The 20,812-nt window shown below is 44.5% G+C and overlaps 1 protein-coding gene and 1 long non-coding RNA gene across 10 annotated transcripts in view; one reads left to right on the forward strand and one right to left on the reverse strand.

Annotated features, from left to right (window-relative positions):
• Nucleotides 1-1,136: 1,136 nt before the first annotated feature.
• On the reverse strand, nucleotides 1,137-18,736 carry LOC104006674 (uncharacterized). Of its 6 annotated transcripts, none has more exons than XR_010157864.1 (8): nucleotides 18,355-18,736; nucleotides 17,038-17,213; nucleotides 15,314-15,482; nucleotides 14,275-14,531; nucleotides 11,790-11,863; nucleotides 11,198-11,261; nucleotides 10,399-10,633; nucleotides 1,137-4,066 (listed from the first exon to the last, which is right to left on the reverse strand). It is a non-coding gene; the product is annotated as an uncharacterized LOC104006674 (long non-coding RNA). The 6 variants fall into 6 exon arrangements; XR_010157867.1 differs by lacking the exon at nucleotides 15,314-15,482 and adding an exon at nucleotides 13,502-13,696 and having other exon boundaries at nucleotides 18,355-18,603; XR_010157866.1 differs by having other exon boundaries at nucleotides 17,038-17,203; nucleotides 18,355-18,536.
• Nucleotides 17,724-20,812, forward strand: part of DUSP22 (dual specificity phosphatase 22) — a 58,874-nt gene continuing 55,785 nt past the window's right edge. For 2 of the 4 annotated variants that reach the window (XM_009450368.4, XM_063812042.1), the window contains exon 1: nucleotides 18,289-18,429. In XM_009450368.4, the coding sequence (XP_009448643.1) occupies nucleotides 18,409-18,429 (21 nt within the window). In that variant the 5' untranslated portion in view covers nucleotides 18,289-18,408. Of the gene's footprint in view, nucleotides 18,430-20,761; nucleotides 20,773-20,812 lie in introns of those variants that run through there. The other 2 variants (XM_009450369.3, NM_001160051.2) reach the window with 2 other exon arrangements.

The following is a 20,812-nucleotide window of genomic DNA, read 5'->3' on the forward strand; positions in this document are numbered from 1 at the left end:
TGTTACAGACGTTACAGCTACAGAACAGTAAGCTAATAAATTTGTGTTGTTTTACACCATTAAAATTGTGGTAATTTGTTATAGCAGCAATAGAAAATTAATACATACATCCAGTATTATTCCAGTAAATTCAATTTCTTTCTGCTAGAACCAAAAGAATCTTTGGTTATTTAAGAATTTCAGATTAAACCCATATATTCTCTGAATTAGAAAGAAAATGTGTTTTCCTAAAACCTGTGATATGTGCCTAGATATGCTCAGTGTTATCTTTCCTTTGTCAGTCCATACTCTACGAAGACAAAGACATTTCTACACTGTTATTGATTTTTCTTCAGAATTAGATCTGAAGTTTTGTTTTGTGTTGTTATTGTTGTCGCTTCCTCTACCAACTTGGATAAACTCAACCAAGCAAAGACAAATAGTTAGCAGTTGTTCTTCTTTTAGCAGAATTAGAATTATAGCAGTTAAGAAATACAGGTATATGAAATAAAAACAAAAAGTTCTAACCTGTGATTCTACTAATCAGTTTAATCTATGGGAACTTTAATGATGCTATTAAAAATTAAAATAACTTTATTATTTGTTTTAAAAGTAACGATTAGGATTTCAGGTAGGGTTGTTCTGTGATTATCTCTAATGAAATCCAACATAGTGAATGAGTGTGCACAGAAAATATGGAGGGAGTTCACGTGGTAGAGTAGTAGTTAGGTGTTTGCCTCTGAAGCCGCACTACTGGGTGAAAATACCACTCCTTCCACTTACTTAGCACATAATTCTGAAGGCTTACCCTCTCTTCAGTTTTTGATCCATTGAAATGAGGATGAATACAGAACTGATTTATAGAACCGTAAGTATTAAATGAGTTAATATATTTAACTTACTTAGATGAGTTCTGGCCCATAGAAAATGCCTAATGCATTCCATTGTTATCATAATAATAATTATTATTGCTATTCAATAAATACGAAGAACATTTAAAGTGGATATTTCAAGTATTTTCAATGGGCTGATTCGTTATTCTGAATTGTCAAGACTATTTTATTTTACCTTCAGATATCAGGTAACGTCGTTGCCAAAACAGTTGACTTCTTATTGGTTAGAACGCTTTCCGCTGCAACATAAAACTCAACTAAATGTGACTTAAACCATAAGGATATTTATTATTTACCCGACAATTACAGTTGCTTTGCCTTTCCATATAAATTTTAGAACAAGCTTATTGATTTCTACAAATAATCCTTCAGGGATTATAACTGGGATAGCACTGAATCCATAGATCAACTTGGGGGAAAACTGGCACTTTAGAAATATTGAGTCTTTCAGTCCATGGACATGGCACACATGGTATACATCCATTTATTCAGATCTTTGATTTCGCATCTCAGTGTTTTATTATTTTCAAACATACAGACCTCATATAAACTCTATTAGGTTTATATCTAAGTATTTTCTGTTTATTGGTACAATTGTAAATAACACAGTTTTTAAAATTTCAATTATTACTTTTTTATTGGTATTATATAATAAAACTATTGATATTTTAGTATTGACCTTGTATCCTCTGGTCTTATTAAATTCATTTGCTAGTTCTAGCCATTTTTGTATATTATTTGAGATTTTCTACTTAGATAATCATGTCATATGCAAATAGAGATAGTTTTATCTCTTTCTTTCAATGTGTATTCTCTTCCCCACCTCACTTTAGTGTTTTGGCTAGGATCTCTAATATGAGGTTGAATAGGGTTGGTGAAAGTGGGCATCCGTTCTTGTTCCTGATCATAAGGGGAAAACATTTAGTTTCTCACCATTAAGTATGATGTTGGCAAATTTTTGGTAGATGCTCACTTGGAGGAAGTTCCCTCATATTCCTAGTTTGCTGAGAGTTTTTATCAAAAATGGATTTTGGATTTTGTCAAATGGTTTTTCTGAATCTCATCAAATGATAATTTATTTTATTGATATGGTGAATTACATTGTTTAATTTTCTAATATTTGAACGAGCATTCCATTCATGGAATAAATTCCACTTGGTCATGATTTATTATATTTTTATATATCGTTTATTTGACTTGCTAATCCTTTGTTGAAGATTTTTGCACCTATATTCATGACGGGAATTGGCCTGTAGATTTCTCTTCTTGTATTGTTTTCATCTGGTTTTGGTGCCAACGCAATGCTAACTTCACAGAATGAATGGATAAGTGTTCTCTCTCAATTATCTGAAAGCTTTGAAAAGGAATAAAATTCTGATACATGAGTGAACCTTGAAAACATTACGCTAAGTGGAAGAAAATTCTTACGCTAAGTTTGTGTAAAATTGGCACTATTTCTTTCTTAAATGTTTGGTAAATCTGCCAGTGAAGCTATCTGAGCCTGGAGATTTTTATGAACTCTTTTAAAAATGTTATTTTAAAAATTATAAAACATATATGTAATATAATATAAAATTTGCCATTTTAACTATTTTTTTATTTTTATTTTTTTGAGACGGAGTCTCGCTTTGTCGCCCAGGCTGGAGTGCAGTGGCGTGATCTCAGCTCACTGCAACTTCCACCTCCTGGGTTCAAGCGATTCTCCCGCCTCAGCCTCCCAAGTAGCTGGGATTATAGGCGCCCGCCATCATACCCAGCTAATTTTTGTATTTTTAGTAGAGATGGGGTTTCACCATGTTGGCCAGGCTGGTCTCAAACTCCTGACCTCAAATGATCCACCTGCTTCAGCCTCCCAGAGTGCTGGGATTACAGGTGTGAGCCACAGCACCCAGCCCATTTCACCTACTTATAGATGTCCAATTCGGTGGCACCAAGTACATTCACAGCACATGCAACCATAAGCACCACCCATTTCTATAACTTTTTATCACCCCAAATAATAATTCCTCACTTTTACCTCCCCCAGGCTCCTGGTAACCTCTATTCTACTTTTGTCTATATGAGTTTGACGACTCTTGGTACCTCTTGGATAATTACTGTGGAATTATACACTAATTATCCTTTTGTTCTAGCTTATTTTACTTAGCATAATGTTTTCAAGATTCATTTAAGTATCAGAACTTCATTACTTTTTAACGCTGAATTAATATTCCATTGCATGTATAAGCCATGTTTTGTCTATCCAGTCATCTGCTGATAGACATTTGGATTGCTTCCATCTTTTTCTCCCAGGAAATTTGGCCTGCGGTATCTTTTTGAGTTCCTACCTTCAGTTTTGCTGTGATATACTGAGGTGTATAGTATCTATCCCTGGAAATAATTATAACTCTTCTTCTAGGTAGTTTATTTGGGAACCTGACTCAATCTGGTCAGGAGTTGAGTTGAACTGGATTCTTCTGGTAGTTTATTTGGGAACCTGACTCAATCTGGTCAGGAGTTGAGTTGAACTGGATTCTTCTGGTAGTTTATTTGGGAACCTGACTCAATCTGGTCAGGAGTTGAGTTGAACTGGATTCTTCTGGTAGTTTATTTGGGAACCTGACTCAATCTGGTCAGGAGTTGAGTTGAACTGGATTCTTCTGGTAGTTTATTTGGGAACCTGACTCAATCTGGTCAGGAGTTGAGTTGAACTGGATTCTTCTGGTAGTTTATTTGGGAACCTGACTCAATCTGGTCAGGAGTTGAGTTGAACTGGATTCTTCTGGTAGTTTATTTGGGAACCTGACTCAATCTGGTCAGGAGTTGAGTTGAACTGGACTTCTGTTGCTGCTCTGGTTCACTTCAGTGCACCACTGGCTTCCGTGGTCTCTGGTGTTACATTGTGCTTAGGATGGCTGCTCAGGTCCTGGAGAGTTTTCCTCAATGTTCCTTCTTCATCCTCAGCTTTGGCCTCCTTGGTACTCTTGCACCACAGACATTCTCTCTCTCTGTGCTCTTGCCATCTCCCAGTGGTAGCCTGCTTCTTCTTACTTGCTATGAACAATCGTTGTGGTGGGAAGCAGGAGAATTCTTTGTTGTCCTGGTCTAGCCTCAGCCTCAGGCAGGCCCTGTGTGTCTGGGACTTCAGGGTTGGGGTTTCTGCTCCTTCCCTTGGAGCTGAATTCTCCTGCATATCTTTGGCAGAGCTTGTGTCCCTAGGGTTGTCAGGGAAAACACAGGATTCCCATTTAAATTTAAACTTCATGTAAACAATGAAGAGTTTGTTAACATCACTATGTCACAAATACTGGAATATACTTATAGTAAAAATTATTTATTGTTCTATGAAATTCAAATTTAATGGTATTTTTATTTGCTAAATCTGGTAACCCTAGATGTTTGGTGTTTTCTACCCTCCCCCAGTACCCCAGTAGTAGGAGGCCCATTAGGGCTCTGGGACCAGGATTGTTTTCTTATCTTCCCCAAAGATTAGAGGGTTTCTTGAAAAAATTTCTTCCTCAAACATAGGCATGTTCACCTGTGCCCTGGGACTGAATGTTTCCTGCTCCTCAAAGTGAATTAAAGCTTTAGTTCCACAGAAGAGAGGGTCTGGGTGGGACTCACGAGTGTCCCGCAGTGACAGAGCTTTCCCAGTCTACATCTGCACCACCTTGAGGCTCCTTCTAATCCTCCAACCGCAGCCCTGAAATCTCTCTCATAAGAATCTGGTGGAAGGCTGTGGGGAGAGCCTGGAGGTGGCTCTCAAGAGAATTTGGTGGAAGTCTGTGGAGGAAGATCCTGGATGTGGCTCTCATAAGAATTTGGTGGAAGGCTGTGGGGAGAGCCTGGAAGTGGCCTCTCATGAGAATCTGGTGGAAGGCTGTGGGGAGAGCCTGGAAGTGGCTTTCTCTCATACTAGCTCATTGTTGTTCTCTAGAAATCTGTCTTGAAGGTTTATCTTCTTATCTACTTGCATGGTAGCTGGGATTCTGTTTCTCCCATTTACCACTGGTGGACAAATGCTCAAATCCTTTCTACCCTCGGAAAGAATTGTCTTTTTTTTGGATTTGGAACTATTTGGTTACCCTATGACCTCAGGTATTTGATGGGCTCAGGAAAAGTTACAATTCTATGGTATATCTAGTTTTTACTTGTTAAAGTGGGGGCAGTACTCCTGCCGTTCTGTATATTTTCAACTCCTCATCTGTCTTTCTTTATGAGTAGAAATCTCAGTAAAGACATAATAAAACAGAGCTTTAAATGTATGCATTAGAATCTTCTTTAATTGGTCTTGCAAAGCACATAGGTTCCTCTGTTGTAATAAATAATAAAGATAGTGCCTTATCTTTATTATTCTCTAAATATATGTTAGGGACATTATTTGACCAACAGTATAACTGCATGGATGTTATTGCAAAGAACTTTCAGGAGGACTGAGAGCCATCTCTCGATGAGGCTGTCTCTCTTTCATACCGTTTCATTCCTAAGGCTATCTGCTGAGCACAGCTGGGGTTGTCAGAACTACCAAACTACTGGAAATGAGGTGCATGATAAAATAAATTATTTCAAATTAAGATCTCATAAAACCATCTTTGAGGTTACTTATTTAGCATATATTGACTTTTAAAAATTATCTCTACAATTCAGGACATCGCATAGTTCACTTCCTCAATATCCGTTGCCTATTTAAGCTGACAAATTTGAAATGATAGATTAGAAAGAGGCCTACTGCATGACATGTATAATTCACTCTTCCAGTCAAATTTAAGAGTCCTTGCCTTCATCTGGCCTTTACGCCCAGCATTACCTTCCACTGCTGACAACAGGACTGGAAGTGGCTCTCAGTGAGGCTGTCTGTGAGGCCGGAGGCTGGAAGTTCAAGAGGCAGGTGTAGGCAGAGTGTGTTTCCTCTGAGGCCTCTCTCCTTGGCTCATTCTCCCTGTGTTCTCACATGGGCTTCCCTCTGTGTCTCTGTGTCCCCACCTCTTCTTCTTGTAAGGACATTAGTCAGATTGGATCGAGGCCACCCTGATGGCCTCATTTGACCTGACTTACCAGAAGTAGCCATCATCGTCATATAGGTGTTCAGGTGGGAACCTCAGTATCTACCACGTCCATTTTGATTTTGCACTCAGCACTCCATCTTTTTTTTTTTTTTTTTTTTTTTTTGAGACAGAGTCTCGCTCCATTGCCCAGGCTGGAGTGTAGTGGTGCGATCTCGGCTCACTGTAAGCTCCGCCTCCTGGGTTCACGCCATTCTCCTGCCTCAGCCTCCCAAGTAGCTGGGACAACAGGCGCCCAACACTACGCCTGGCTAATTTTTTGTATTTTTAGTAGAGACAGGGTTTCACCATGTTAGCCAGGATGGTCTTGATCTCCTGACCTCGTGATCCGCCTGCCTCAGCCTCCTAAAGTGCTGGGATTACAGGTGTGAGCCGCCACGCCAGGCCTCGGCACTCCATCCTCTTTAGCCACCCTTTGTTTCAGTTTTGTGACTCCACCATCAGCTCTTCCTCGAAGACTCTGTCTTATTCATCTTTCACTCTTACCTTTTTATCTTCCAATGCTTATTTAAGTATTTTTTGCAAAATTAGAATTCAGCTGCTTATTTTAAAATTATTAAAGTAACATGCTTATAGCGATGACCTACTCATGGTGGCATGTGCTTTCACTGCTCCCAAAGGTGGAACAAATAATCATTTTTAGAGCAATCAAAATCTTGTGATTTTGCTGTAAGACACTTAACAAAATTTAAGTTGTTGTTGGGTTTGCTGTTTTTTCTCATGGAATTTGGCTCTGTCTTTTCTGCTTGGGTAACCCAGAGGCACCTGAAACTCAGGGGTCTGGGCAGCAATCATCATTTTCTCACTTAACAGGTCCCTCCTCCTCTGCTCCCAGCCTTTGGGAAGGGCGCCGCCATCCATGAAGTTCCCTAAGCCAGGAGCCCAGAGTTACCCTTTGAGTCTTCCTCCTCCCCATTTCCCAAATCCAGCGAGTTTCAAGTCCTGCACATCTTGCAGTCTGTGGCTTCCTCCACCAGCACCCTTCAGTCCCCCTTCCCCAAGTCCCATCTTTGGTTAAGGTCCTCATTATTTTTTACCTGGCTTTCTGTAAAGGTCTTCTAACTGATCTCCCCGCCTTCAGTCTTACTTGCTACAATATGAATCCTCTAAACTGCCCTCAAGATGTTCAATCTAAAATCTGAATCCCAGGAAGGCTTCCCAAGCTCCCTGGGAGGAGTATCAGCTTCTGGCAAGGCAGGAGAGGATGATCGTCATCTGTCCCTGCCTCCCTTCCGCTCGCTTCCTGCCTCTCCCCATGCTGCACTCTGTAGTCCCACCTTGGTGTACCACCTCGGGTCCCCAAAGGTGCCCATCTCTCTCGCCACCACGCCTCTGAGTCTGCAACACCCTGCTCCGGAACTGCCCTTCACCCAGGCTTCCTCCTCTGGCTGAGGGATTTTTCCTCTTGGGATGCAGCCTGGACTGGTGGCTCTGGAGCCAGGCAGGCCTGAGTGTGGATCCTGGCTTAGCCATTTGCTCAGCCTCCCTGAGTCTAACGTTCCTATCTGTAAAAAGGAGAAAATAATACCAACCTTCCAGTATTTCTAGGAGGAATTAGAAGTAGTAATAAATATCAATATGTGGTAAAAATGACACAGATACCTCTTATTGTAGGACAAGTAGGATTCTAAGTGCCTTACTCATATTAACTCATTTGTTATTCCAGACTCCATTCACGATTCACCTCCTCCATGCAGCCTGTCTTGATTTCTCAATACCTGACTGGATGCCTTTTCAGATTATTTTTTCCCTTCCTGTTTATGTTCCCTCTCTCTTTGCCCCACAGGTGTCCTGGGAGCTTGGCACATATGGAACACATCAGTTGGACTCCTTTGCTGGCTTCCGGGTGGGTCTGGCATTTGGAAAAGGTTGAGAAAGGCCAGGGCGTTTCTTCCCCATGCTGTCCATGATCAAGCTGTATCTGTGGCAGCAGGTGTGTCTCTCCCTGCATTAGTTTGTGAGGCACTACAGACTCAGTGGCATAAACAACAGTTATTTACTCACAGTCTGTGAGGCTGGAGGCTGGAAATTCAAGAGGCAGGTGTAGGCAGAGTGCGTTTCCTCTGAGGCCTCTCGCCTTGGCTCATTCTCCCTGTGTCCTCACATGGGCTTCCCTCTGTGTCTCTGTGTCCCCACCTCTTCTTCTTGTAAGGACATTAGTCGGATTGGATCCAGGCCACCCTGATGGCCTCACTTGACCTGACTTACCTTTTGAAAGGCCCGATCTCCAAATGCACTCACATTCTGAGGTGCTTCATAGGAATTTGGGGAAGAGGGACTCAACTCAGCCCCTAGAGATCCCCACCTACTCCGCAGGTGGCCCCCCTGCCGTGGCTCCAGTGGCCACTGGGCTCCAACGAGGCTGTTCTTCCTCCGCCGCTTCAGGCCTACGATGGCCACGGCTTCCCACTGTCTGGTCTCCAAGCCCAGGGCTCCTCTGGGGTCTCTTCACCCTGCCATGCGATTCATGAAGTGATTCCTCACTGAAGGTGCTTCAACTGTCTGACTGGAGTTTCATTTGCTGCTGCTGGGACACTTGAGGGTGCCTTGGCTGCGAGTACCCTGGACCACTTTCTTTCTCCTGCCCTGAACACCTGGGCGTGCAGCTCTGTGCTCCCTATGGAGGTGCAGGTTCCTTGGGGGCAGAAACCATGCCTTGCTCTTTGTGCACCCGCAGGGCCTTGCCCGGGGTCTGATGTATGTAGAGCGGGCGCCAGGTGTTCAGTTCAATGCCATCATTGACGATGGCTTCTGGCGCCACTCTCCCCAGCATTCTCTCCAGCCTCCCGAGCACTGAGTGTTGTGGACTGGGAAACGGCTCCTGGGGATCTCCTGCTTCCACTTCTTCCCCTACAGTCCTGCTCCTGTTCATCTCATGATGCTCAGAGAGATGTGGGAAGCAAGGCATCCTTACTTGGCCTCAAACGACCTTCAAATTCTCCTGCTCCTGCCGTGACCATGACCACCACCTCCTGCTTTCCAGAACATCCTCCGACTCCAGGCTTTGTGTGGCTGCTCACATCCCTCCTCCCACCAGAAGCAGTGGTTGCTGTCCTCACCTCCTGCTGGAATTGTACTCAGCCTTCCGGGGGAGATGCTCAAAATATCACGATACCATGGATACTGAGCAAACACAAAGCAGCTTGGAGCAGGAGTGGGGTTTAAAGCCTGAAGGCTCCCAAGCTGTGCCTGGTGTTCACCCTTTAGTTGCTAGACAGTGGAAAGGTAGGGGGAGCCCCAGAGGAGGGGCCTTTGTAGTGAGGAGGGAATCTGGACAGCAAATATTTTCCGATTCTGTCGATTCGTGTGGCCGCGAAAGATCACTGAATGCGTCCGTTGCTAAGTGGCTTAGACTAGCATCTGATGATCTTCAAGGGCCTTTCACGCTCTACAATTTGATTTTCTTCAATACATGTCAAATTTGATTTGCTGATTTAGCTCATTACCAACCATCTATCTCTCGAGGCTGAGTTTTCCTCAAGAGGAAAAGGTTTCCCTTCACGACTAAAACGTTCCCAAACCTGTATTCATAGAATTATGCCACTTTTATAGATTTGTAGCCTTTCTAAACTCAAAGGCTGTTCTCAGAAATGGTACTTGTGAGCACCCCATATAAAGGGAGAAGGGAAGGGGTGGGCACAGTGAAAGGTGGAAATTCACCAAATCAGCTGCGGCTGAGAAGCAGGAGCACAGTCATACGGCCCTTCCACTTGGCATACGGCACCTGCATCACTCCCTACATATGGCCCCTTTGGAAGCGATACTTCATAAAGCAAGAGCTCCAGAACTGCCCAAGACAGGCCAATCATATTCTTTGCCCTAAATAACCAAAGTTGTTCATCTGGAAACACATATAAGTATGTATGTTTGAAATAACTTCACAGCAGTACAGAAAGGTAAGGATGCTTGTTTTCACGGAAAGGAAGAGTCAGCTGAGGCAGTTCTAAGCATGGCTTCCTCTAAGTTCCCAAAGCAAGTTTTACAAACTCAGAGTATACTTCATGACACGGAAATCACTTATGTGTGGGTCCCTCTTTCCCATGAAGTTATAAAGCAACACCGAGTTAAGAGTGGCGCAGGTTGTTATTTCTGTAACCCCAGTTACTAGCACAATGCCTAGAACATAGGCGGTTCTCAAAAAATGTTGGTTGAATGAATTAAAAAGGCCCCTTAATGCTTGGAGATAGAGAATGTGCACAGGGCTTGTGAAACCCTGTTACCTGGAGAGCTACCTGGGCTGAGGGACAGTATGGAGGAGACTTAAGAGGGGAAATTAAAAGTGATTAAATTACCAACGCATTGATGCACTCAGCCTCTCCATTTCATGAAAATCTAACAACTTTTAGGAGGTTGTCCATCTCCTTTCAAATAAATACTGTTTGAAGCATTGGAATTGCCTCAATTTAATGTTACAAGAAAAAGTTATTAGACTCTCATAATTGTAAGATGTTTTCCAGGGAAAAGATTCAAATAGAACCTGATACCTTATTGACTTGTTTGAGGAAAAGATCAAAATGTGTTTTTCTCCATGAAGAAATATTGACATCGACGTTTCCTCAGCCATTATTTCCCTTCCGGAAAGCATCAGTTGCCTGATCCGAGCCTTGAGCAGAAATTCGTTGCTGCCATGTGTTCCAAGCAGCTGAGTGTGCCTGGCCCTGCCCAGCAATGGGAGGCAGCTGCTCTCCTTCAACATCTCACACAGGGAATTATTTGTACCTAAAGAGGATGGTGTTTAAATGATAATTGCCTTTTTCTCATTAAAGCTAAAGTATATTTCACCAAAATACACCACAGTTGAGGGTAACCAACTGCCCCACATTGCTCATGACTAAAGGGGTTCCTGGGACACAGAACTTTCAGTGTCAAAATCAGGAAAATCCTGGGCAAACCACAGCATAGAGGCTTTTATACCAAATAGAAGATTATGCCCCCTTTTAATGTGGTGACTAAACATTTTAGAAATAAGAAATTCTACCAAATTAAATAGAAACTAACCGATACAACTAAAACCATATATTTAAGAAAACAGAAAAAGAAGGTCAAGGGATTATTATTGTTAAGTCTGTGAAAGAGTTGCACTTAATCCACAACTAGAGGAAAGCATGTTCTGTTTCAAAGGAGCTGTTCTGCGAGCACTTGATTAGATGTCTTACTTCCGCAGCCCTGTGATCCTCAGATATGTAATGTTAGCAATTAGAACCAACACTTACACTGCCTCTGAAGTTCTAGAGTTGCTATTACTAAAAACACATACTTTTAGACCAAAAAGAAGCTTCATACCATGGCTCGAGTAAAACACCAACAATGCCGAGAGCTTCCTGTCCCTTTGGCTTGGTGGTTATCACTGCAACAAAAATAGTGAAATTTTGAAAGCAAAAGTTTATTTTAAATTGTACATATTTTTAAAAGCACTACAGTAAGAAAATATGTCCACATATCTCTCTGTCTTATATATCAGTTATCTCTCTGCCCATCCACTGCACCTACCCACCTGTTAAGCTGCCCTGTAAACCTCAACAAGCAGGAGGTGAACTGCCATTTAAAAGTTACAACATTTTCTGTCTGTAGAGATAAAGATCTCATCTCACCTTTAAGACAGACTGTGGCTTTGCTTGGGAAAAGTTACCATCATGGACACTTTAATTACATCAGAGGTAAGATAGGTACTGCTTTGTATTTTGGGGAGGGAGGGCAGATAAACTGTTGTCATTTAAGCCAAATATAAATGTTTTTACATTGACACATTGTTCTAGTCTGTTCAGTGATGCAAACTGTACATTGATGAAACAGGGCAAGCTTAGCCCCAGACTTTTCTGCCCACCTATCTTTTTGCAAGGGGCGTATGAGAGATGAGAAAGAAATCTATCCCAACCTTGTGTGATCATGCTGCAATTGCTTCAGCCTCTTCCCAGCAGTTGTCCTCATGTTAGTTGTTGTTTGCGGGGTCTGGAGTTGAGGCCCCATGTAGAAAGGGCACACAGGTATGCAGAGAAGGTGAAAAGCACAGGTCAGACCGGGCACGGTGGCTCACACCTGTAATCTCAGCACTTTGGGAGGCCGAGGTGGGTGGATTGCCTGAGCTCAGGAGTTCAAGACCAGCCTAGGCAACATGGTGAAACCCTGTCTCTACTAAAAATTTAAAAAATTAGCAGGGAGTGTTGGCATGCCCTTGTAATCCCAGCTACTGGGGAGACTGAGGCACAAGAATCGCTTGAACCCAGGAGGCAGAGGTTGCAGTGAGCCAAGATCGCACCACTTCATTCCAGCCTTGGGGACAGAGTGAGACTCTGTCTTAAAAAAAAAAAAGTACAGATCAACCTTCACTTGAAGGTCAATGGTCGATGGTATTCTCATGAGTAAACATGATATCCTGGTACCAGGTTGTTGCTTCAGATGAGATTGTCTCATGTGGGCAAGGACAGCTCCTCACCTGCAGACCAAGTGGTGTTTGGTTAAAGAAATAAATAAATAAAAATAAAAAGCAAGCTCTCTGTTGCAAAGAATAGAGAAAATGATCCTGGGTCCATCATCTAGCCTGAGGAACCCTTGATACATGATGATTTTTTCAGAATTCACAGGGTTTTCTTGATGAATAACTAATCAAAAGAATGATAAATATTAACACATGTGAAACCAACGGAGACTTTATAATGACAGTGTTATATCATGTCATACGAAACGGACTTCCCCTCTCATGGTAAGTGAAATTTCTCATGGGACATTCCATTCTCTCAGGAAAACCCCTGCTCCCTGCAGCCCCCTACCCAGACATTTTTCAGTGTCTTCAGATCCAGTTCAATTTCAGTTTTGCATGAAAGAGTGAATAACAAAAACAAATGAAAGCAGTGCAAAGCTCTGCACTAGGGAAGAGCTCAGCAGTGACACTCGGCAGGCAGGCAGAAGCATCTTTAAGGACGGCCGCCCTCGCCCAGTCACTTCTTTGAGCTGGGGCTTCCCTTGCTGTCCTCCCTTCTGTCTTCACTTCTGGGCTGCCCCCTGGTCCCTGCAGGCATTTGAAGAAGGAGAAGTGTGCCTCAGAGAGGGTAGCTGACAGTGCAGGTGCAGCAAGCACAGATGGTTAGAACCCTCTGTGCAGGGACACTTCGGGTCCATTTCCTGCTGTCCACGAGACTGCAGTCCACATGATCATTTTGAATAGGATTTTAAGAGAGTTGGAGACCTCAGAAAGAGTACCACATACAAGGCAAATGGTAAGACCTTCTGGCCATGTCTCCTTCCACCCAGGCAAGTTAGGCTGAGGAAGCAATGCCCAAGCTCTTGTCTTACAGGAGTCCCGTCAAACACTGATGAAAATGATGATTATTCTCCTGAGATTAAAAAGGCATCCGTGGTTCAGATTTTGTTAACTGTTTTGGGCTGGAGTCATCAACCATACAATGTTGTTTTTGTTTTGTTTCGTTTTTAAACCATGAAAAGTTTTAAGGGCCTAGTTTGTTGTCCCAGGTAGACCTTCCTTTGTAGAGACAGGGAAGTAGATGGGCCAAGTCAGACCATTCCACACACGGAAAATGAACACAAGCAACTTCCATGATGGCCATGCATAAGTCAGGCATGGTTTCTTACCAAAGATCAAAGAACAACATGATGCCAAGAGGCAGAACCACAGAGAGTATTGTGCTCTGCCAAGTATGGCTATGGCTGTAGACCAAGGGGTGGAGTACAGCAAAACACGGAAGCATTGTGTGCAAGGGCTCTCTCCTCTCTCTCCTCTCTCTCTCCTCTCTCTTTCTCTCTCTCTCTGTTGAGTGTGCCCTATATCTGTTTCAGAAACAAAAGACAACAGGATTCTGGTTACTCCTAGAGAGCCATCTCACATGGAAACTACATTGCTCAAGAAAAGGAAACATGAGGAGATGCAGTATTGATGGAGTCTCTGGCATATCAAAGGATGAATTATTTGTGATCCTTATGCCTGGACAAATTCAACAGCCTCCCAGATGTATTTCTTTCCTAAAATCAACAAACATCTACATAGTTCCCCACACACTAGGGACTATCTTAGATGCTGGATACTGAGATTGATTAACAACTGGTCCCTGCCCTCAGGCAGCTACCATTTGGGGGAAAACAACAGTTGTCCTGAGAATACACAGGCATGTATGTTCTGACCTGCAGGCTGATAATAATGTGACCTCCAAATTTTAGGAACCAGGGCTCTGTCTTATTTCCCCTTTGCTTGGCACTGTTTTATAATCTGCCTGATAACTTCATTCCTGCAAGCCTCTGCCAATCCTTCCAGGAAGTCTGTCCACAGACTTTTGTTGACTCCCAACTAAATGCCTGAGAACATTTTCCCTTTACCTGCTCCCAGATTCTCTGCCCTCCCGCTCACTTACCTGGATATCCATTCCTCTTGCTGCTCTTCCCTGACCCCACACTCTCCAGATATCCGTGCTGAGATCTGAGCCCCGCAAATCTCTTCAGTGAAAGGAGGAAACCACGTTCATAATTAGAAGACTGCTTGGAAGGCTGGAAATTGTGACCTTTGAAGAGTTGAGGTCGTATACCACAGGGGCCCATCCTCATGGTCAGGCTGTTCTGCATGGCCTTGAGAACTCAGGTATTCAACTGGGCAGCCTCTCTCTGGACAATGCTGGAGAAACAGAGAAAATGTTTTGTGCTTTTGCTTCCGTAGTTCCAGGTTCCACCTTTTTTCTTCTTTCCACAATTCATTAGATTCTCACTTTCTTTTACTTTTAGTCAGGCTTTGGCTAGATTAGCTCTTCATTTTAACTTCTTGTTCTTAATTTGTTAATAATGAACAATTGTGGCTTAAGAATTCTGCAGAGAACTAACATGATCTATTAGTGTAGATTTAGCTGGTTATTGAGGAGAGGGGGTTGGAGACATTTCTGATTGTCATGACTGAGAGGGTGCTACTGGAATGTAATGAGCAAAAGTCAGGGATGCTTCTGAACATTCTGCAGTGCACAGGACAGCCTTCTAGAACAAAAATGTATCCAGCCTCAAATGTCAGTTTTGCCGAGGTTGAGAAACCCTGGACTGCATGTTTCAAGAGGCCAGTGAAGATTACATAATTACTTCTCTGTTGGGTAGAGGTTAATCTCGATGCTCTGAAATTATCACTAACACCTATAATGATGTGGCTAACTCTAATGGTTGAGCTTCTGCTTGCGGGCTTTTAAACACCGCCACCTTAAAGTTTAAGGTTATTGCTCACTAAATACACTATTAACCAGTTATCCTTAACCATGTGTAAGTATGGACTCAGCTATCCTACACACTCTGTAGACCATTCCTTATTGTGCACACATGAAGGCTTGACTTCTTTCGGAGTTGTTGCCAAAATTTGTGATGTTGGCAGAACTGAGAGGAAGAAAATAACAAGAAGAAAAGTGGAAGTAAAAATCTTACATAGTGTGAAAATCCACCGGGCTTGTGATGCCTTAAAATTTTTATGAGTGCGATAAAGCGCAAATGAATAGAGATTCTACTATGGATGTGAAATACGCCAGCTTTGTTGAAGACTTTCCTTTCTTCCTTTCTTTCCATAATCAAGAGCTAGAGAGTAAAAGTCATAGAACTGCAAGACATGAACAACTGGGAATTATTATTATAATAAAGAGAGGAGTTCAGGGTTAGGGTGGAGGAGAGTACAGCAAGTCTCTTGTGGGAAACCCCCCAACCCCACAGCATCAACAATTTTTTTTTTTGAGACAGAGTCTTGCTCTGTTGCCCAGGCAGAAGTGCAGTGGCACAATCTTGGCTCACTGCAGCCTCTGCCTCCTGGGTTCCGGCGATTCTCCTGCCTCAGCCTCCCGGGTAGCTGGGATTACAGGCGCACGCCACGACGCCCGGCTAATGATTGTATTTTCAGTAGAGACGGGATTTTGCCATGTTGGCCAGGCTGGTCGAGAACTCCTGACCTTAGGTGATCGGCCCGCCTCGGCCTCCCAAAGTGCTGGGATTACAGGCTTGAGCCACCACGCCCAGCCAAAACCAATAATTTTTTTTTTTTTTTAATCTTACTCTTCTGACTTCTGGTGTTAATAGTCTCCTCTTTTCCTATTTAACCAAAAAGAAAAATTTGAGATTTTGATAGGAACTCTGGGCATGTGGACCTTTTAGGCCATACTGAATGCTGATTTTGACGGTAAGGAGGAAGCCATGGCAGGTTCTGAGTTTAGGGGGAAAACAGATGGTCCAAGCTGGAGAAATATATCTACAAGAAGAGTATGAATAAGAGAGAAATATTGCAAGTGGATGACAGAAGAAAAAAATCAGTATGAATTTGTCATTCATGGTCAAGTACCAGTTTATGAACTGGTTGTGTTCTTAAACGTTCATCTGACTGTTGGATGAATGACCCAAGGAGGGCAGAAGGCTGCAGAAGTAATTCATTGGTTGCTGGATAGAAGCTTCAAAAATTCACAGTTTAATGCTCTTGTTTTAAAGAGAAAAAAAAAGCTAGCTCAGATAAGTTGATCATCTTGCTCAAGACCTCCTTAAGAATTAGAAATAGAGGCTGATTACTGGGATTCCCCAGGCAGTCCACTAACGATTCTGTGTTGTCTCTAAGCAGGAAGGTGGTAAAAACAGTTACTTAATGGCAGTGTGTGGCAGAGGGGAAAGGGCAGGCTGTCCAGGTGACTGAGAAGCAGGCGGGAGAAGAGGAAGTGAAGGCAGTGAAGAAGGAACACTCTCCCAAAACAAGAGGCAGAAAGGGCACTCCGGGTCCGGGTCCCATTCTACCTAGAGAAAACATGCAAGCGCATATTGAGTGAGGGCTTTCTACACGGGGGGGTTTGATACCATTTGTTGCCCAGAAGATATGGGGTACAAGTACAGAAATGGCGACAGATGGAGTCTACAAGCTCTGTCCAAACGTTCACATTCCTCAGAACCTCACCCGTTTTCTCGGCCACAAGAAATTATTAATTTATTTGACAAATATTTTAAAAATCACTATTTTGTGCTAGATTTTGTCCCAGGCCACATGGCTGTATTACTGAATAAGACAACTTTTTTTTTTTTTTTAATCTGAAAGTTGCTGGCTAGTGAGACAGATAAAAAGAAAGCAAATACATGTATTTCCGATCAATAATATGGAGTAATATGATAGTGACTGGAGGACCAACCTGGAATTGGGTGGTTAGGAAAAGCCTCTTAGGAGAGATGGCATTTGGGCTGATACCTCAGCGATAACAGGCAGGTATGCAGAGAGCTGGGGATCCAGGTGTCTGGATAGAGAGCACAGCCCAGCAAGCCTGACAGGCTCAAGGAACAGACAGGAGACCAGCATGTCTGTAACTCGCTTAGCAAGAAGATAAAATGAAGTCAGCAGGGGTGAGCCAGGGCACGTCAGATTGACGCATGTACTCATTCAGCAAATATTTATTAAGCACCTACTATGTTCAGGACATTGTTGAGGATACATAAATTAAAAAGAAAAACCACTGGCTCAAGGATTCTGTCGCTGGAGAGAAACTTCAGAGTTTAATAACGTTGGTAGAATACCCAAAACAATTCTGCTACAGTTTAGAAATTGATCCATTCCAGACAGAACCACAATGCAGACATTAAGGGACACACATCATCTAAGGCCGTGAGGTCTGAGGTCAGAGATCCAGCCATCTGCTCCCCCAGGGTGGGGAGGTCAGGCCTCCCCGGGGTGAGTCACGTAGCCCACCTCTCCCCACCAGGCGAGCCTTCTCGGTCCTGGTGCATGGGGCAGGGCCGCAGGAAATCCCCCAGCCTAAATCTGCCGCACTCAGAAAACCCAGGCAGGGGAGCCCCCAGAGACCAGGCCTCTGATTAGCACCTGATTCACGGAGGCAGCCAAGGCTGGGTAGCGACTGCTGGTAACTGGCCCCCGGAGTCGCCCCAGGGGAAAAGGCCAAAGGGGATCTGGAGACCCCCGGCCGTGGAGCGGGCTCCGAGACGAGCGCAGCCGCCCGGTCAGGGCAGCGCCTGCGCGTCCGCCAGGCCCCGCCCCGCAGCTTCTGGTGTCCCGGCGGGGCGGCTCGGGCCGCGCACGCGCTCTGGCCTCCGGGGCCGGCCGCCTGGGAGCCCGAGTCTAGTGCCTCCCACGCCCGGCGGCCGCGAGCCGGGGTCCGCGAGGGCGGAGTGGGGCGCGGCAGCCAGGAACCCGACTACAAATCCCAGGGTGCGGGCGGGCGGACCGAGGAGGGACGCTGGGCCTGCCCGGTGCGCACGGGGGCGGGGACCGGCAAGGCGGGACCATTTCCCGGCATAGGCTCCGGTGCCCCTGCCCGGCTCCCGCCGGGAAGTTCTAGGCCGCCGCACAGAAAGCCCTGCCCTCCACGCCGGGCCTCTGGAGCGCCCTGGGTTGCCCGGCCGGTCCCTGCCGCTGACTTGTTGACACTGCGAGCACTCAGTCCCTCCCGCGCGCCTCCTCCCCGCCCGCCCCGCCGCTCCTCCTCCCTGTAACATGCCATAGTGAGCCTGCGACCACACGGCCGGGGCGCTAGCGTTCGCCTTCAGCCACCATGGGGAATGGGATGAACAAGGTAACGTCTTCCCTCGTTCGCGCTGGGTTTGCCTCCGCTCTGCAGCCTCCTCTCCGACGCCCTGCCGTCTCGCCGGCGTCGGCTGCCCGACGACTCGAGCCCGGGGTGCCCCTTCCCGCGGTGGGGACGGGCGCGGAGGGAGGGGCGGCGCGCCTGGGCGGCGACTGCGGAGTCGGGGTTCGGAGGTGTTCCCGCCCCCACCCCACCCGGCTTCCGGGTAGGCAGCCCCCAGCCGCCTGCCTTGCCAGCCGGTGCGTTTTTGTGGCTGAAACAAGCCGTGCCCTTTAAAAGCGTTGACACTTGTTCTGCCGAGAGATCAGCTGAGCTCCGAATGGATGTGGTTTCTTTTTTGCCCTCCTCTTCGCTCCCAAACTACGCTCTTGAAGCATCACCACCCCCGCCCCACATCATTAGTAAACGGGTGTCCTCTGTAATTTCCTCTTTCTCCTCAGATTCTGTGTGTGTGCCTGTGAGCACAGAGAAGTTTTTCTTGTGGACAGAGAAGTTAACAGAGTCTAAGTCCTGACCTGTTTCTAGATAGTGGGAAGGAGAGAAAAGATTCAGAGTTGATTAGGTTATGTGACTTCTGCAACAGGGGCAACCTGTTGCCGGCTGCTTGCGCTGATGAGGCCTTCTAGAAAATCTGCGTTGCTCCATTTGTCCCGTCCGTTTCTGGGCCCCACCCTGTGTTCTTTTGTTTCCCGCACCTCACTTCCCGGGCGGTGGGATAGCCTTTCCCGTCCAAGGAAGTTGCCAGATTCCAGCTCTGGCAGCTGAGAGTTGCCGGGGTGTATTCATGTGAACCACAAGGTTAAGGATTTTGTTACTTGGTACTTGACTGGTTTCAAGGAAGGATTGACAAGACTTTACAAAGCCCGCAACAAAGACAAGTACCTTTTTACGGGTCTTTGAATGGTCCTGGATTAGATGAGTCGTCTTTCTGCTTCACTTTTTCATTGTGCTCCACCCACCCACATCTCTACATGCTGTCACCTTCCACACTGGGTGGGGATGGCAATGTGGCTGTGTTTTTTTTCATGTCCCTCAGCACTGGGTCGGCAGTGGTTTGGGTGTTGGGGCTGGAGTGTTGCAAATGCGGATTCACGGTAGGGAAGGGAAAACCTAGCTAAGTTTTCACGTGCGCATGTCGTGTTTATTGTGTCCTGGTTACCCAGTCTGTGAAAGAACTACTGTGTGTTTGGGACCTGCATATCAATACTGGGGTATTTTGGTAAAGAGAATTGTATTCACTTTTTTTTTTTTTTTTTTTTTTTGGCGAGTGATCAAGTTTGGAAACAGACTGTCTCTCTCTTGGATAAATACTTGTATTATATTCCCATGAGCACTGGAATCCGTCAGCACCACGAGCCTTCTGCTTTTTAAATTAAAACAGAACAATAAAGATGGTCATCATAAGTTTGTGGGCTCCGTTTGCCTTCCCATTGGTGGTGGTATCTCAGCTTTCCTTTGGCTGTTTCTACAGTTTTCCCACTTGAGCTGTTCACTCTCCACCGTTTTCAGCATTTAATTTATAGTATTTGTGTAATACAATTCAAAAAATATATTTAGGAATACAGATGGTTGCCTAAGGGATCAACGTTATTTTCATGCTTTTCAACAAAAGCAGTAATATTCATATACTTTTTACCTTTCAAAATCGGTAATAAATTTCTTGACTTTTATTATCTTGTGAATAGAGACTCACAGTGTATCAATGAAGAAATATATGTATAGAGAGATTTAGAGACTTCCCTGCTTCAACACTTATTGATTATGTACATACTATGAGCCAGGTGTTGTGCTAGTGGGTGGGGAGGGAGGCAAAGGGAGTGCAGTGGTAAATGACCCAAAGATTCCTCACAGAACCTTCAGTATAGGTCAACATTGTCCAGCACTAATATGATGCGAGCTATATATGTAACTTAAAATGTTCCGGTAGCCACATTAAAAAATAAACCGGTGAAATTAATTTTAATAATATATTTTATTTAACAATATATTAAAACTATTGTTTCAACATGTAACCAATATATAAAGTTATTCATGGAAGATTCCATGTTTTTTACTATGTCTTTGTGAAAGGAAAAATCTCGGGACCCCCAGATCACTTAACCTTCAAAGTCTAGTGTGTATTTTATGCCTAAATCACATCTCATTTTGGACTAGCCACATTTGGAGTACTCGATAGTCACTGTGGCTAATGGCTGCTGTGTTGCACAACACAGGGTGTGTATGTGTGTGGGGGTGAGAGAGAGAACAAACACAAGGTAGGGAGGAGTAGAGGCTCCAGAGGATAAAATAGGCAATTTCAGAAAAGTGGGGAAAGCAGAAGATGGGATGAAAGTGACCTAGAAGGGGCATTCAGCCCAGGCAAGAAATCCTG

The sequence above is a fragment of the Pan troglodytes genome, chromosome 5, assembly GCF_028858775.2.
Source record: "Pan troglodytes isolate AG18354 chromosome 5, NHGRI_mPanTro3-v2.0_pri, whole genome shotgun sequence".
Classification (NCBI taxonomy): domain Eukaryota; kingdom Metazoa; phylum Chordata; class Mammalia; order Primates; family Hominidae; genus Pan; species Pan troglodytes.